We start from the raw sequence: 16,774 nt of genomic DNA on the forward strand, positions 1-16,774 counted from the left end.
TGAAGTTCAACTCTTTATTCATTTTATAATGGCAGATACACTCAGAAATGTAGAATATAAAGAGTGAGGCAGGACTTACTCAATATATTGAAAGATGTAGCATCATATTAAAATAGAATTACAGTGTGTCTCTTTACTACATTCCTCATCAGATTAGCATGAGCTGCAATCTGCTTCATCAGAAACCAGGCCCTGTTGGCTGTCCAGTTTGTTTGCATTCCCCAGAGGCAGGTAGTTTAATCTGCAGACACACAAGCTTCCTCCCTCCTTGAAGCTTTCTGGTCTCTCTTTGTGTCACTCTAGTGTGCACTAAACAGGCACGCTGCTGAGACTACCTGCAGCAGCAGGGGGGTATGAACGACCGCTCTGCTGCAGCTCAGGGAAGCAACACAGGAGTGCAAACAAGGGACAGAAAAGAGTTTCTTTTCTTTTCCAAGTGGAGTGTTTGTGATACTAGTGCTGATGACATCACACAGGCCTGACTACAGACACACTTTCTTAAATACAGAAAAAACTACTTAAATATTTAAAACATTTTCATTTTTAAAAGAAAAAAAGCTTAAAAAGTAGTTATAATGAGAATATCAAGTTATCCCATTCCCCCCGCTGTGCTTCTCCCCTTATCAATGTATTCTGTATTAAAGGACTGCTAACCAAGGGTTAAAATCCATTTTCTTAAAGCTTACTAACCCCAGCAATATTATCACTGGCCCCTTTGTTTTGCTTGTGTTTTATACTTCAATTTGGAAAGTAGATATTTCATAGTCAACGTTATAGATACTAATGATTTAAACCAAGCTGCTGCTGCGTCCTCAATCAGACCAAGTGACCTACAGCAAAGGTACCAGGATGCAGCAGTTTATCTACACGCTGCATTTTAAACAGCTAAGGATCCTGAACTAAAAAAACAAGTGAAGCAGCTTCTGAAAAGACTCCTCAAGGCTGACTGTGAGGAAGTGAGGTGGGGAAGCATGTTAGCGTTGCACTGGGCACTGAAGCCCTTAGGAGAAGCACTGAAGACTGTGCAACACTATTATGCTTCCCCACCTCACTTCATTACAATCAGCCTTGAGGAGACTTTTCAGGAAGCATTTTGCTGGAATAGTTAGTAAGCACGGCAGATAATGCTCTTATTTGAAACAACGGAGAATCACACAGAACACACACACAACAGGATATTAAACAAGTACAATGAAATATCAGAATAATGTATATCATTAAAGATTGCTACATAGCATTTTCTTCTATAGTATTTTGGTGTATTACTCCTATAGTAAAGCTCTGGGTTCTGTGGAGACAGTGGTTCTCAGACTGGGGGTTGGGAACCCTGGGGGTTCACAGGAAGGTTTCAAGCGACCACATCACAAGCAGACCTACCATCCGCAATGGCTGCAGTGCATTGCAGCAGCTCTTTATAGAGAGCAGACATGGCATTGCAAACTCTGTCACATACAAGACTTCGATTTCCTTTATTATTCACACATTGCTTACATAATATCATTCAGATTTAGATACTTCTATAAATTTATTTGTAAATGTTTTTTTTTTTTTTCAGACTAAAATAACTTTAAAAGGGGGTCCCGACTAGAGATAGTTTTAGAACCACTGCTGTACACCCTTTTAGGGGTGTTGTTGATCTTTGAAACAGATAAAGGAGAGCTTTTCATAACAGCACAGATCATTCCACTCAGCCCTCCCATCCTCCCTCAGCACCATCTCCCCACAGTGCTCATAGTAAGGATTGTTGGGCTCCCCAGGGGCCCAGTTAGTGTAGTTTAGGAGCCCCTTCTTATCCTTACCAGCAACCCAGTACCAGTTATCATACACAACGGTTCTGTGCAGGCCGGTCCAGAATCGCGACGCAGTGCTGTTCCTGACGAGCTCCGACACTCTGTTCTGTGCAGCCAGGCTTGTGAGGCTCACTAGGTCAGTGTAGTGATTCTTGCAGTACTGCCAAGCCTCCGGCCAGACCATACTGTCAGAGATCAGGTGGAGATCCACAGGGACTGGAGTGCCTGCTAATAATAATAATAATAATAATAATAATAATAATAATAATAATAATAATAATAATAATAATCATCATCATCATTTCATTAACTGTGATCTGGTTTTGTACGTGTGCTATTCATGTGCCGGTCATGAGTGTTGGGTTGGTGTTTACAGTAATATTTAAATTGTGCTTCTACAGCTGCCATCAGCCTGCATTTCTTTATGACAGCAGTGTGGTTCAGATTATCAGGGCAATATTATCACTGATGTGATTTCTCACCTCTATTGCAGCTGGTAATATGATTTATCAAATAATCAGCTGGCTTCACAGACCCCAACCAGCACTAATCTTGCAGTACCTAATGTTACCTCAGGTCAGGTAGTCCAAGCATAGTGCTAATCAGGGTCTGTGAAAGCAGATGATAATTTATATATATTCCCAGTAGAGGAGGAGTTACTCTGCTCAGGCAAGCTGTTTCACTGCACCCTATGGCACGGTGCCCACCTGTTCCTGCAGTGTGACATTGTCAGGCAGTAGATTTTGCTTAGAAAGACAGATTCTTTGTACTGTACAATATAATGTAACTGTATAGAATAGGATTCCAAGCCTAAAGACAACATTCTGTCTTCTAGAATTGTTGCTGAATAGTTGCACACAGCTCTCCCACAGCTTATACAGGTCTAGTGGATCACATGACAAAGGAGGTGGGCTGTCAATCACACTGAACACACTGCACTCTACAAACTGCACAGACCTTGAGAGACTGGAGTGGAAGGGAGGCTCGAGGGTTCTGCATCTGTAAAAAGATAAAGAGAAAAAAGAAAGTTTATAACAAAGTTCAGATTCCTGCTGTGGGTTATGAATCACACTGAACTGATTACACCCCATACCTTGAGAGACCAGAGTGAATCGATAATTAATAAATAATGATAAATAAAATAATTCAGTAATTTATTACAGTCACATTTCTGCTGTGGACTTTCAATCAAACTGAAGTGATTACACTCCATACCTTCAGAGAGCCGTGTTGAAGGAGGGTCTGAGGGGGTTGCATCTGTAGAAACAAATGAATCAATAATGAATAAATTATAATAAATAAAATAATTCAGTAATTTATTACAGTCACATTTCAGCTGTGGGCTTTCAATCAAACTGAAGTGATTACACGCCATACCTTCAGAGAGCTGTGTTGAAGGAGGGTCTGAGGGGGTTAGATCTGTAGAAACAGATGAATCAATAATGAATAAATTATAATAAATAAAATAATTCAGTAATTTATTACAGTCACATTTCTGCTGTGGGCTTTCAATCAAACTGAATTGATTACACTCCATACCTTCAGAGAGCGTTGTTGAAGGAGGGTCTGAGGGGATTGCATCTGTAGAAGCAAATGAATCAATAATGAATAAATTATGATAAATAAAATAAATTCAACTGAATGCAGGATCTAACTCCATACCTTCAGAGAGCTGTGTTGAAGGAGGGTCTGAGGGGGTTGCATCTGTAGAAACAAATGAATCAATAATGAATCAATAATAATAAATAAAATAATTCAGTAATTTATTGCAGTCACATTTCTCCTGTAGGGTTTTAATCAATCTGAAGTGATTACACTCCATACCTTCAGAGAGCCGTGTTGAAGGAGGGTCTGTCAAGATAAAAGATGTCTAATTTATTTTTCTAAGTGTAATTTAACTGTGTGTATGCTGTTGTCAGGGCAATGCTCACAATGACATCCTGAAGGAATCAATACAATAAATACCCAATCAGAATGTATTTTACAGCACGTGTCTCTCCTGTGTGTAACAATGAGGGGAAGCTGTTCCCTCCTCACACACTCTTAATGATGGGGCTGGTTTCTGGTTCTTCAGATCTCTAGGCTACACCCTGCCCTGCTCTGGGGGTCAGACAGCTACTGTAGGATCAGATGGACTGGGCCTCTGAGTCCCTGCTACTGCAGGATCAGATGGACTGGGCCTCTGAGTCCCTGCTCACAGACTGGGATACAAACACTGAGCTGAACAAGAACACAGACTGAGCCGGGATCCACATTTCTCATTGATTCTGAGCAGGGATCCACATTTCTCATTGATTCTGAGCAGGGATCCACATTTCTCATTGATTCTGAGCAGGGATCCACATTTCTCATTGATTCTGAGCAGGGATCCACATTTCTCATTGATTCTGAGCAGGGATCCACATTTCTCATTGATTCTGAGCAGGGATCCACATTTCTCATTGATTCTGAGCAGGGATCCACATTTCTCATTGATTCTGAAACGGGATCCACATTTCTCATTGATTCTGAGCAGGGATCCACATTTCTGATTGATTCTGAGCAGGGATCCACATTTCTCATTGATTCTGAGCAGGGATCCACATTTCTCATTGATTCTGTGCAGGGATCCACATTTCTCATTGATTCTGAAACGGGATCCACATTTCTCATTGATTCTGAGCCGGGATCCACATTTCTCATTGATTCTGTGCCGGGATCCTTACTATCATAGCAGAAGAAGGGGCGCTTTGAGCTGCAATCCACATCACTCCATTCAGCTCTGGAGAGACACTGACCATCCCTTACAAGTATCTCAACACATTTATCTCCAACTGTCCAGTTCCCCATTGACCCAATTGTCAACCACCCCCAGCCACACAAAGTGGGGTGAAACACTGAACTAAATGAGAACACAGACTGAGCCGGGATCCTTACCATCACAGCAGAAGGAAGGGCGCAGAGTGCTGCAGGCAGTATCACACCATCCACCAGTCTTACCCATCACCACACAGTTCTCATTGCCTCCCCAATTGTCTGGTTGCCCAGTGTTCCAGTAGTGAAATGTGTAGTTATCCCCCTGGTGTGACCACTTCCAGGGCTCATTGAACAGGCCTATCCAGAAGGGCGTGCCCTGCGCTTTCTTCACTAGGTCTGCATTTTCACTGGCGTCCTTTATACTGACGAGGTCGGTGTGGTGTTCTCTACAGTACTGCTGAGCTTCAGTCCAGGTTTTCAGAACTTCAATCAGGGTGTATCTCTCAGTGATGATGCTGGTCTCTGTGAACACAAACAGCAGATCAAAATCAATGTCAGTGGTGGAGGTACAATGGCTCTCCTGTTGTACAGTGATTGAACCCGAGTCACATCCAGCTCAGCTATCAAGGTCATGAAAAGCAACATCTCTAACAGTGCCTGGGAGTCTCTTCAGTTTATTAATGTCTGAAAAGTTTTACAGCAGGATGGGGGTCTGCTTTAATGATTTAAAAGTAATATCCCCCTATTTAAAAATTGAATATCAATATATTCTTTAAGAGCAAAATCAATATGACAAAAGCAATATCATGAACACCTTTCCCATGTGCTTTCATGAACACCTTCCCCATGTGCTTTCATGAACACCTTTCCCATGTGCTTTCATGAACACCTTCCCCATGTGCTTTCATGAACACCTTTCTCATGTGCTTTCATGAACACCTTCCCCATGTGCTTTCATGAACACCTTTCCCCATGTGCTTTCATGAACACCTTTCCCCATGTGCTTTCATGTCTTTTCTGGACTGGCTGGTATTTGTCCGTTTCAAACGAAGCCTCTGTTCCAATGACAGTTTCAACATTCTAAAGCTCTGAGGGCGTTGACCGAATGATAATGAGCACCCCCCCCCCCCCCCCCCCCCCCAAGGCTGGTTCCGGGTGAAGTTGCATTTTTTGCAACCCCATGACACCAACTCTGGTACCCCTGCCCCTTTTCTTCAAAAATGGTTTCCAAGCCATTAGTGATGTACCATGTTCTTCAAATTGCTCCTCGAAGGAACCCAGTCTTGCTGCCTTAATAAGATGATAATTATAAAATGGAAACTTCATATATATATATATATATATATTAGATACACTTACTAGATATACACATCATCTTACCCCTACACTGCTTAGTCCAAGTGGCTGTTAATACAGGCTGTACTGTACAGCATTACACTACGAACTGATCTGTCACAGACCTGGGCAGTATCCAGGGGACCTGGCTTCAACCCCCAGTCCAGTCAGCTGTTTCATTAACAAAGGAATTGAATCTCAACTCACCATTGTAGCAGATGAAAGCTTTCTTCTCACTGCAGACTGAATCCTCCCACTCTCCATCAGAATTGACTGAAGCACAGAAGAGGTATGGATCCCAGTTAGAGTAGATGATGTCATCTCCATTGGACCACTGCCAGTTCTCTTTGTCATGATACAGCCCAATCCAGAAATTATTCTCTCTAGTTTTAGGTATAATACCTATAAGCTTATTAACCCCGTACTTGTCTTGTATGGTGGGCAGGTCTCTGCCTTGGTTTCTGCAGTAGCTCTGAGCATCCTGCCATGTCTTCTTAGTTCCTACATAGAAACACTGACCAGAGGAGCCGCCTGGGGAGAGGGGACAGCACAATAAAGATCAGTGAAAACGTGTTCTTCAGTGACAAGATTTGCACTGTAAATTTAAGCAGAAATGAAACAGATTATTGGTCTTGTAAGAAAGTAGGCTGCTACTATAACTGTGTGGTAAAATAAATATACTAAAAATATGCTTGTGGTTTGTACTATAACAAAAGTAACATTCTGACATGAGTAACAAAAGTCATGGCAACAGCAGGTAGCCTTAGAAATCCATGTGCGAAAAACTCAATTCTCTGCTCAATCCATGTTAATGTTCTTTTAGAATTTCTTGTTATTATACAGTTTTGCACAGTACATCACAGTACAATACCTTACAAACCTTATAAATATACCTGGTGTTTTGTTTACCCCTTCACCCAGACTGTGTGATTGAATGCCCCAAGAGGAAACTGTTAGATTTGTCACTACTATAGGGCAGCAGTGTGGAGTACTGGTTAGGGCGCTGGACTCTTGACTGAAGGGTTGTGGGTTCAATCCCAGATGGGGGACACTGCTGCTGTACCCTTGAGCAAGGTACTTTACCTAGATTGCTCCAGTAAAAACCCAACTGCATAAAATGGGGAATTGTATGTAAATAAATAATGTGTAAAAAAAATAATGTGAAATCTTGTAACAATTGTAAGTCGCCCTGGATAAGGGCATCTGCTAAGAAATAAATATTAATAAATAAATAGTACCAAATGAAGTGATCTAATTGTGTTCTTTCAATCTGAAGGTTTATCTCTTGCGATTTCTAAAGCTCTACAGGAAACTGCCCCCACACTCTAGACAGCAGAACTGCTCCATTGGGCTGTAAAACAGCTGGTCCTGTACAAAATCTTTGCTCTATAAACTGTAACGCACATTCTGTGATTTTAATAAACATTAAAACCTTTTTGTTTTCCAGTGATCACACGGTTACATTCCTGAAGTTTTAAATACAGCAGGCTTGGTTTTGTAAACTTACAAGACAGTTGTGGAATCCAATCTTCAACACAAATTTCAATTACAGGGAGTGAATGGGTCCACTCTCCTGCACAGATAAGCTGTCACCCCCCTCCACACACACATAAACTGGGGTGAAACACTGAACTAAATGAGAACACAGACTGAGCCAGGATCCTTACCCACACAGCAGAAGGAAGGGTGCGGAGTGCTGCAGGCAGTATCATACCATCCACCAGTCTTACCCATCACCACACAGTTCTCATTGCCTCCTCGGTTGTCTGGTTGCCCAGTGTTCCAGTAGTGAAATGTGTAGCTATCCCCCTGGTGTGACCACTTCCAGGGCTCATTGAACAGGCCTATCCAGAAGGTATTGCCCTGCGCTTTCTTCACTAGGTCTTCATTTTCACTGGCGTCCTTTATACTGACGAGGTCGGTGTGGTATTCTCTACAGTACTGCTGAGCTTCAGTCCAGGTTTTCAGAACTTCAATCAGGGTGTATCTCTCAGTGATGTTGCTGGTCTCTGTAAACACAAACAGCAGAGGAGAGGCTGGGAGCTGTGGAGATGTGGTGGCTCTGAACCCAAAACAAACTGTGCGTTCTCCTCAATCAGACATTTAACATAAGCTGTGTCTTGTCTACACTGAAGACATTTTTTGTGTTGATTTAAAATCAAGGGGCAAAATTCTTTGAATGTCATTAATCTTATTTATTTGTATGTATTTATTTGGCAGGCACCTTTATCCGAGGCGACTTACAGGTGTTACAGGGCAGTAAGGGTTACAATGCAAGCTTCATATTTAGTACAGTATATGAGCACGGTAGAGCGTTTATTATTTGTAGTGGTATAATTGTTAAATGCAGTTTTATTTGTGATGTTTTCTATATGCTTTGTAGATGTGTTTTGTGGTTTATTTTGCACTATTTTGTTTTTCCTGTAATTATTGATTCAGAATTTGATTTATATTGACGGATGGAATGCTGACAGCCAATTATTTTAGGAACGAGGCGTCATGTTAACTGGGCAGAGAAATCAACAACACCTGCATTTAATGATAGCTGGGGTTTAACACTGGAACTGCCAGTGGTTTGAAACACGCTTAACAAATGAATATCTCAAAAGCATTGGTTTAAAACACTGGTTCAAAAGTCAGGACAAACAGAGATAAGAGAGAGGGCTCCAGTACAAACAGAGAAGCTTACAAGCATATAGTAATGATATTATTTGATTTAACAAGGAAGCTGCCACATCTTTTTTGGGTGCTGAAGCTGACTACCCCCAGGTTAAACTGCATACTCCAGCTGGGTTTGACGGATGTGCCAACTGTTGCATTGACAAAGGATTGAATTAGCGCGACAGTGCTTGTGAGTGGATTTCTTTGGACACACTACTCTGGCTGAATACGGGACTCACTGAAGTGGTTGCCGAATCCGAACAGACTGAGAGAAGGGGGAAGTTCCAGTTACGTATCTACCCGGCTAAGTATTTAGAACCAATTGCTGCTGTTTTATTTCTTTTGATCAAAAGGTTTCATCATTTTAGATTCCAATACATTTCTCCTGATTGCCTGCTTTTAGTAAATTATTTGATCATTTTAAAGGACTGGGTTTTCAGAGGGGCCTCTTGTTATTGTACATGTCAGTAATGTATTGTTTAACGGTTTATTTTAACTGGGGTTAACATTATTAGGTGCTGCTGATTATAAACTCGATTGTGTGGTAGGTGTCTTGGGGTGAGTGCTTTGTGCAGCTGCTTGTAGGAGAGGAGGGTTGTGTCATGCATGAGCGCACTCTATAGTCAGAGTATGCACATTCAACTGGGAATTTAAAATACATAGGCTAAAAGTATAGTCAAGGATTGGCGCCACCTACTGTAAAAGGGAACGGGCGATGTCTTGGGTTGGCTGTTTAGGGTCAGTACTGACCTGGTGCATTAAGATTTCCCCCTGGGTCATCAACATTCTTAAGATTTGTAAGCACCATCATTTTTTGATTAGTTTTATTGCCTCTTTTATTTTATTGCTTTTATTCTGTATCAATAAAGACTGTCATTAATTGACCACAGTGTGTTTTGCCTTCTTTTGGGGTGATGTAAGTACAACCTCCTCAACCAATCCTTCCAAATCCAAAGAACCTGGGTGTGGTCAGGTTAAACTGATTGCTCACTTAGTTGTTCCAGCTTGAATGGGACTGGTGTAGTCGGACTATAATTGTATTATTTATATTTTTAAAAGAATCCCTTTTCCTGCCCCGCCTTCTGATTAACTCACCCCGTCACATGCTGCATCTAGTTTACAGTAAGTGCAATAGTATGAATAAGATACAATATGAACTAGGATGCAACAAGATAGGATAACAACAAGTTATATCTACAATGACATAATAGCATTGCAAGGATAGTGCATTAAGTGAGGGTCCAGAACATGGTGCTTAGGTCACGCAAGTCCAGTGCATGGTAGGAAAGGGTAGGTAAAGAGATCTACAAGTGCAGTCTAAACAGGTGGGTCCTGAGGAGGTGGCAGAAGGTGGTGAGAGACGGAGGAGTCCTGAAGTTCTGTGGTAGCTGATTCCATGACAGAGGGGCTACAGAAGAGAAGGAGCTGGCATGGGAGGATGAAGAGTGGAGGAAATGCAGGACCAGTTGGCCAGGAGGAGCAGAGAAGGCGAGAGGGGGTGTAGGGAGACAAGGGATTGGTGGTAGGAGGGGGCAGTGTGGTGAAGAGAGCAGTTGGCAAGAACAAGGGTCTTGTGGACGAGCAGCGGAATTTTGAATGAGGTGGATAGCACGGAGAATTATAATGGAGGAGAGGGAGGCAAACTAATAGTAAACTAATAATGAAAGTGCAATGTAGCAACAGTTACATCTTTACCTTGGTAGCAAATGAAAGCTCTCTGAAGGTGGCAGGGTAAATCAATCCACTTTCCCTCTGAATTGACTGAAGCACAGAATACGTCTGCCCTCCAGTTGGAGTAGATGACATCATCGCCGTTAGACCACTGCCAGTTCTGTGTGTCATCACGATACATCCCGATCCAGGCATAAGCAACGAGAGAAGTTCCTGCAATATTTAAGAGCTGCTTTGCTTCTTCCTGGCTGTGCACAGTGGCCAGCTCTATGTGATTCATTCTACAGTAGCTCTGAGCTGTAGACCAGCTCTTCACAGTTTTCACAAACATGTGTTTAATGATCTGGTTGGATGTGGGCACACAAAACCCTAGGAAAACAAACAAAAAACAATTATTAAAATACTACTAGTTAGTGGAGTGAAAGTGAAATAGACTTAAACAGGATAACATCCTATACCAACTCATTCTCAGAAATGTTCTGTTCCGGCACAGGAAGTAAAGACTTTTACAACAAAATACATTTTGTTTTTATTGAGATATATTACAGAAACATATTGACATATATTTTAACATAAATACACACATATATAAATACACATATATATATATATGCCTGTACTTCTCAGCATTGAGGAGACCATTAATTCTGACCAAATCCCCAACTCCATTTGCAGAAATGCAGCCCCAAACTTGCAAGGAACCTCCACCATGCTTCACTGTTGCCTGCAGACACTCATTCGTGTACCGCTCTCCAGCCCTTCGGCGAACAAACTGCCTTCTGCTACAGCCAAATATTTCAAATTTTGACTCATCAGTCGAAAGCACCTGCTGCCATTTTTCTGCACCCCAGTTCCTGTGTTTTCGTGCATAGTTGAGTCGCTTGGCCTTGTTTCCACGTCAGAGGTATGGCTTTTTGGCCACAAGTCTTCCATGAAGGCCACTTCTGACCAGACTTCTCCGGACAGTAGATGGGTGTACCAGGGTCCCACTGTTTTCTGCCAATTCTGAACTGATGGCACTGCTGGACATCTTCCGATTGCGAAGGGAAGTAAGCATGATGTGTCTTTCATCTGCTGCAGTAAGTGTTCTTGGCCGACCACTGCGTCTACGGTCCTCAATGTTGCCCGTTTCTTTGTGCTTCTTCAAAAGAGCTTGGACAACACATCTGGAAACCCCTGTCTGCCTTGAAATTTCTGCCTGGGAGAGACCTTGCTGATGCACCTTGTGTCTTGTTGCTGTGCTCAGTCTTGCCATGGTGTATGACTTTTGACAGTAAACTGTCTTCAGCAACCTCACCTTGTTAGCTGAGTTTGGCTGTTCCTCACCCAGTTTTATTCCTCCTACACAGCTGTTTCTGTTTCAGTTAATGATTGTGTTTCAACCTACATATTGAATTGATGATCATTAGCACGTGTTTGGTATAATTGTTTAATCATACACCTGACTATATGCCTACAAAATCCCTGACTTTGTGCAAGTGTACCTAGAAGAATTGATGCTGTTTTGAAGGCAAAGGGTGGTCACACCAAATATGGATTTGATTTAGATTTTTCTTCTGTTCACTCACTTTGCATTTAGTTAATTGATAAATATAATCTATTAACATGTCTATTTTTGAAAGCATTCTTACTTTACAGCATTTTTTCACACCTGCCTAAAACTTTTGCACAGTACTGTATATATATATATATATATACATACAGTGGCTCTCAAAAGTATTCACCCCCCTTGGACTTTTCCACATTTTATTGTGTTACAACATGGAATCAAAATGGATTTAATTAGGTGTTTTTGCCACTGATCAACACAAGAAAATCCATAATGTCAAAGTGAAAAATAAAATCTAAAAATGGTTCTAAATTAATTACAAATATAAAACAGAAAATAATTGATTGCATAAGTATTCACCCCCTTTGCTATGACACACCTAAATAAGCTCTGGTGCAACCAATTGTCTTTAGAAGTCACATAATTAGTTGAATGGAGTCCACCTGTGTACAATTAAGGTGTTTCACATGATTTCAGGTTAAATACATCTGTCTCTGGGAGGTCCCACAGTTGGTTAGTACATTTCCTAACAAAAACTACATCATGAAGATGAAGGAACATTCAAAGCAAATCCGGAATAAGGTTCTTCAAAAGCACCAATCAGGGGTAGAATATAAGAACATTTCCAAGGCATTTAATATTCCCTGGAGCACAGTAAAGTCCATTATTAAGAAATTGAGAGAATATGGCACAACTGTGAATCTGTCTAGAACAGGCTGTCCTCAAAAACTATCCGGGAGAGAAGGGCACTAGTCAGGGAGGCCACAAAGAGGCCTATGGCAACTCTAAAGGAGTTACAGTCTTCCACAGCTGAGCTGGGAGACACTGTGCATACAGCAACAATAGCCCGGGTGCTTCACAAAACTGACCTTTATGGGAGAGTGGCAAAAAGAAAGCCATTGTTGAAAAAAACTTGGCTACAGTTTGCAAGAAGGCATGTATGAGACTCTGAGACCAAGTAAAGAAGATTCTATGGTCTGATGAGACCAAAATAGAGCTTTTTGGCCTCAACGCTAAGCACTATGTTTTTGGCGCAAGCCTAACACCGCACAACATTCTGAGAACACCATCCCTACCGTGAAGCATGGTGGTGGCAGCATCATGCTATGGGGATGCTTCTCTGTGTCAGGTCCTGGAAAGCTCATGAAGATACAGGGCAAAATGGATGCAGCAAAGTACAGAGAAATCGTGGAGGAAAACCTGCTGAAGTCTGCAAGAGACCTGGGACTTGGGAGAAGATTCATCTTCCAGCAGGACAATGACCCCAAACATACAGCCAAAGCCACACTGGAGTGGCTTAAAAACAAAAATGTCAATGTCCTGGAGTGGTCCAGTCAAAGCCCGGACCTCAAGCCAATTGAGAATATGTGGAAAGAGTTGAAAATTGCTGTTCACCAAAGGTCCCCATCCAACCTGACAGAGCTTGAGCAATTTTGCAAAGAAGAATGGGCAAAAATTGCAGTGTCCAGATGTGCAAAGCTGGTAGAGACTTATCCAAATAGACTCATGGCTGTAATTGCTGCCAAAGGTGCCTCTACCAAATATTGACTCAAGGGGGTGAATACTTTTGAGAGCCACTATATATATGGGATTTATGTCCGGTGTTACCCTATGACAGGGTAGCTGATAGTCAGACACAGGAGGAACTAGATAAATAATGTGTAACATACAGACAGAGAGATTTCCTCAATATACCCCCAGATTCTGATAATAACTCTGGACAGACAGGTAGCCTCCGTAGGGACCATTACCTTGTGCTGAGCTGAGCAGATACAACAGCAACAAGGTCTGCTCTGTAGAAGTGGAGCAGTGCAGTGAACACACACCCAGGAATCACACGTTAGTTTAGATTGAACGTGATTGAGGGACACTGCAGCTTTAAGAACCGCATGATCTTCTCTGAGAGGGAATGTGGACAATATCAAAGCAAACAGAGAGAAAAGCAGAAATAAAGGAAACTCACCTGCAAGCAGAAGGATGAGCAGCCCTCTCTCCCCCATCACAGCAGACTCTGCATTAGAAACAGAAGACTTTCTGTGAATCACCTCAATGCAGGTTAAGCTTCGAGTGGCTCCGGACTGGCTTTTCTGTACAATAGCTTGTGTGTTATAACAAGCAACACGTGCACTTAATCATTACAAACAGGACAGTTCAGACATCTCACCTTCCCCATGTGTTCACATGACTGTGACGTTGTGCTCTAGCTGTTATATATTGGAATCCTTTACTCCTACAGTAATTTTAAATATACATATAGGCTATTCACAATACAAATGGAAAGGGTAGGGGTTAATAAATCAGTCCATCCATACGCAGTGTGTGCTGGAAAGCCTTGTCAGAACATGGGTCAGGTAAGGGCTCAGTGGAGGCCTTATCTAACAATTTACGTCTCAGACACCTTACATTAAGGGCTCTTGCTGTGTGTACATCTTCTCTTAAAACAGGATCTCTATGGGGATTGGTAGAGGGCAGATGGAAGTTGTTTGTATCAAAGTCTAGTCAAAGAAGCTCCAATCATCTGTGCGTAATGGAGAGAACGGTAAAACATGTTACAGCTGCCCCCGGTCTCCACTACTGTAATTCAGGAAAGATACTGGGGTTGGGATTTTAAGAAGGTTCCGACGATTCGAGGTTGTATCACTAGTCGTGTTTTTAGAGTTCTGACTCCGCAGTTTTGCGGCATCGTTTTATTTGCATGACAAACGGCTGCTCTTCTTATGAGGTCTTTAGGAGCACACAATCCACACTATAAAGCACTCTAGAGTGTTTGGAATGTAAGATGATAACACTGAGTGTAATGAGCCTATACGTTCATTCACGTTCAAAACACTCCCTTTCAGGACCAGAACACTATAGCTACGCACGGCAAAAACACTCCCCTCTAACAATCATAGCAATATACAGTGTAATACTTACACGAACACATACCATATTTTCAAATATCTGCTTAAAAACAGACACATTTAATAAGTGTATCCTATTAATTGTATTTCGTCAATGTGATTAGTTGTTATATCTGAACTCGAGTAAAACGTGTGTGTATGTATTTATACTGCTTATATAAATGTGTCTAAACTACACTAAATATGAATGTCATTCTGTATTTGACTAAAGGTGTAGAGCAAATACTATTTAGCTGACTAAACTATACATAAGACTGCAATTCTGCCTCCGGTTTATATTAATTTGCAGCATCACGTACAGAGAGTTTCAACACGATGGGTAGACCTGTTGGAAAAAAGAGAGCCCAACTTTCAAGCAATATTCAGCTATTTATCAAACGGGAAATACCCAGATACACCTAAAGGGAACAGTGCGGGAAGGATCATTTTCGGAGACAGTGCCAGCGTGTTTTCATTACAGCTGGCAGACTGAAGTACAACGAAAAATCAACAAAGATGAGCCACAAAATAGACATGCTGTACCAGTATGTACAGGAGATAGACTTTAGTATGTTAATAACAAGCGGTATTTGTTCTAATATTGGTTATATAAATTCATTTTAAAAAGTTTTGTTTGACAAGGTTGTAGCAATTCCCATGCTACATAATGTGGGTGTAAGTCTCACCCACCTGTCCCTTTAATTAGGGTCAGTAGCCTGGCCAGGTCAAAACTTAAATTCCCATAGTTCCTTGCAACCTCCCTCTGTTCATCCTCTCTCCCCATTGGCTTATTCAGATTTCCACCCCTCCAATCTCAGAGCTCCTTAGTAGCCAGCACTTGTATTAAAGCTGGCTAATCAGGCCTGAGGGAGACTCCCTTTCTCAGAGGAATCCATTTAACTACAGCATTTTCTCTACTTAAATTTCAGTGAATCCATTAACATCCATAGATAATTCCAGTGCATCCGTTCATTTTCTTTTGTCACTGCGCTTTGTCTAAACTGCTCTTTTTGTTTTCACTGTTACTTGTTTAAGTTTAGCTGTTTTTCTAGGTCTGTTTAGTGTTTGTTGTTTTATGTGTGACAGCCTCCATTTTTTCCTGATCCTCCTGATTTTTTCCAAACAACTGTTCACCATTCAACTCAACACTACTGGACAGTCTCAACAATTTCAACGTACTCAATGTTTTCAATCTTCTACAATCACCATCATTTCGGGACACTTTGCTGGACTGCCTTATTTGTGGGTGAGATCATTTCTTTTTCGTTTGGATTTTTTCTACTTTAATTTGATACTTTTGTGTCCTGTATTTTTTGTTATTTTGTTACTTTGTATGGATTTCAATTACCCTGCTTTACTGGACTTGTTGGGCCTACCTGTCATTTTCCCACCATTGCCATAGAGTTTTTCGTCTGTATCTATTTATTTATCCTTGGTCTTTATCTGTGTGTGTTGTGTTTGTGAGTGTGGGTTTATTGGAGACCCTCCGGACACCATTCATTTCTACTTTGTGAATCTGTTTAGCCTTCTGTTTGTCCCTACATATTTATCTGTACCATCTTATTTCTTACCTGTTACCTGCAATTATTTGAATTACTTTCTTATCATTATTCATTTCATTCATTTGTTCATTTTTTCATTTGTTGACATTATTGTTCACAATAATAAACCGATTGTTCTTGAAATTGACACCTCTGACGTCCCTGCTTTTGCTGTCTGTCACTCTTGCTGACTTATTTAGCTATAGGAATAGGGCCAGTAGTCTCTCCTTAGGGAGGACAGTGCAACTGCTTCTCAGTTGTGCAGAGTGATCGTTACAAGGTAACATATTCAAAACATGCCGCAAAACAATGTGTAATCCCTCGAGAATGATTGTTGTTTTGGATCAAAAGAACTTAAACCAGGATGCCTAAAAGGACATCAGTGAGCCAAAAATTCAAATTAACTGTATTCGTGTGTGTGTGTGTGTGTCGGTGTGTGTCGGTGTGTGTGTGTGCGTGCGTGTTTGTGTGTGTCGGTGTGTGCGTGTGCGAGTGTGTGTGTCGGTGTGTGCGTGTGTGTGCCTGTGTTTGTGTGTGTCTGTCGGTGTGAGTGTGTGTGCGTCCGTGTCTGTGCGTGCGTGCGTGCGTGCGTGCGTGTTTGGATGTACT

The 16,774-nt window shown here is 41.5% G+C and overlaps 1 protein-coding gene across 8 annotated transcripts in view; it reads right to left on the minus strand.

Annotated features, from left to right (window-relative positions):
* Nucleotides 1-16,774, minus strand: part of LOC117968424 (C-type mannose receptor 2-like) — a 242,708-nt gene continuing 225,934 nt past the window's right edge. For 3 of the 8 annotated variants that reach the window (XM_059010498.1, XM_059010497.1, XM_059010499.1), the window contains exons 2-12: nt 13,706-13,753; nt 10,218-10,562; nt 7,529-7,870; nt 6,069-6,392; nt 4,707-5,048; nt 3,453-3,494; nt 3,330-3,371; nt 3,168-3,209; nt 3,006-3,047; nt 2,748-2,789; nt 1-2,018 (exon numbers count right to left, since the gene is read on the minus strand). In XM_059010498.1, the coding sequence (XP_058866481.1) occupies nt 1,621-2,018; nt 2,748-2,789; nt 3,006-3,047; nt 3,168-3,209; nt 3,330-3,371; nt 3,453-3,494; nt 4,707-5,048; nt 6,069-6,392; nt 7,529-7,870; nt 10,218-10,562; nt 13,706-13,742 (1,998 nt within the window). In that variant the 5' untranslated portion in view covers nt 13,743-13,753 and the 3' untranslated portion in view covers nt 1-1,620. Of the gene's footprint in view, nt 2,019-2,747; nt 2,790-3,005; nt 3,048-3,167; nt 3,210-3,329; nt 3,372-3,452; nt 3,495-4,706; nt 5,049-6,068; nt 6,393-7,528; nt 7,871-10,217; nt 10,563-13,705; nt 13,908-16,774 lie in introns of those variants that run through there. The other 5 variants (XM_059010500.1, XM_059010496.1, XM_059010501.1 and 2 more) reach the window with 5 other exon arrangements.

The sequence above is a fragment of the Acipenser ruthenus genome, chromosome 41 (assembly GCF_902713425.1).
Source record: "Acipenser ruthenus chromosome 41, fAciRut3.2 maternal haplotype, whole genome shotgun sequence".
NCBI classification, from domain to species: domain Eukaryota; kingdom Metazoa; phylum Chordata; class Actinopteri; order Acipenseriformes; family Acipenseridae; genus Acipenser; species Acipenser ruthenus.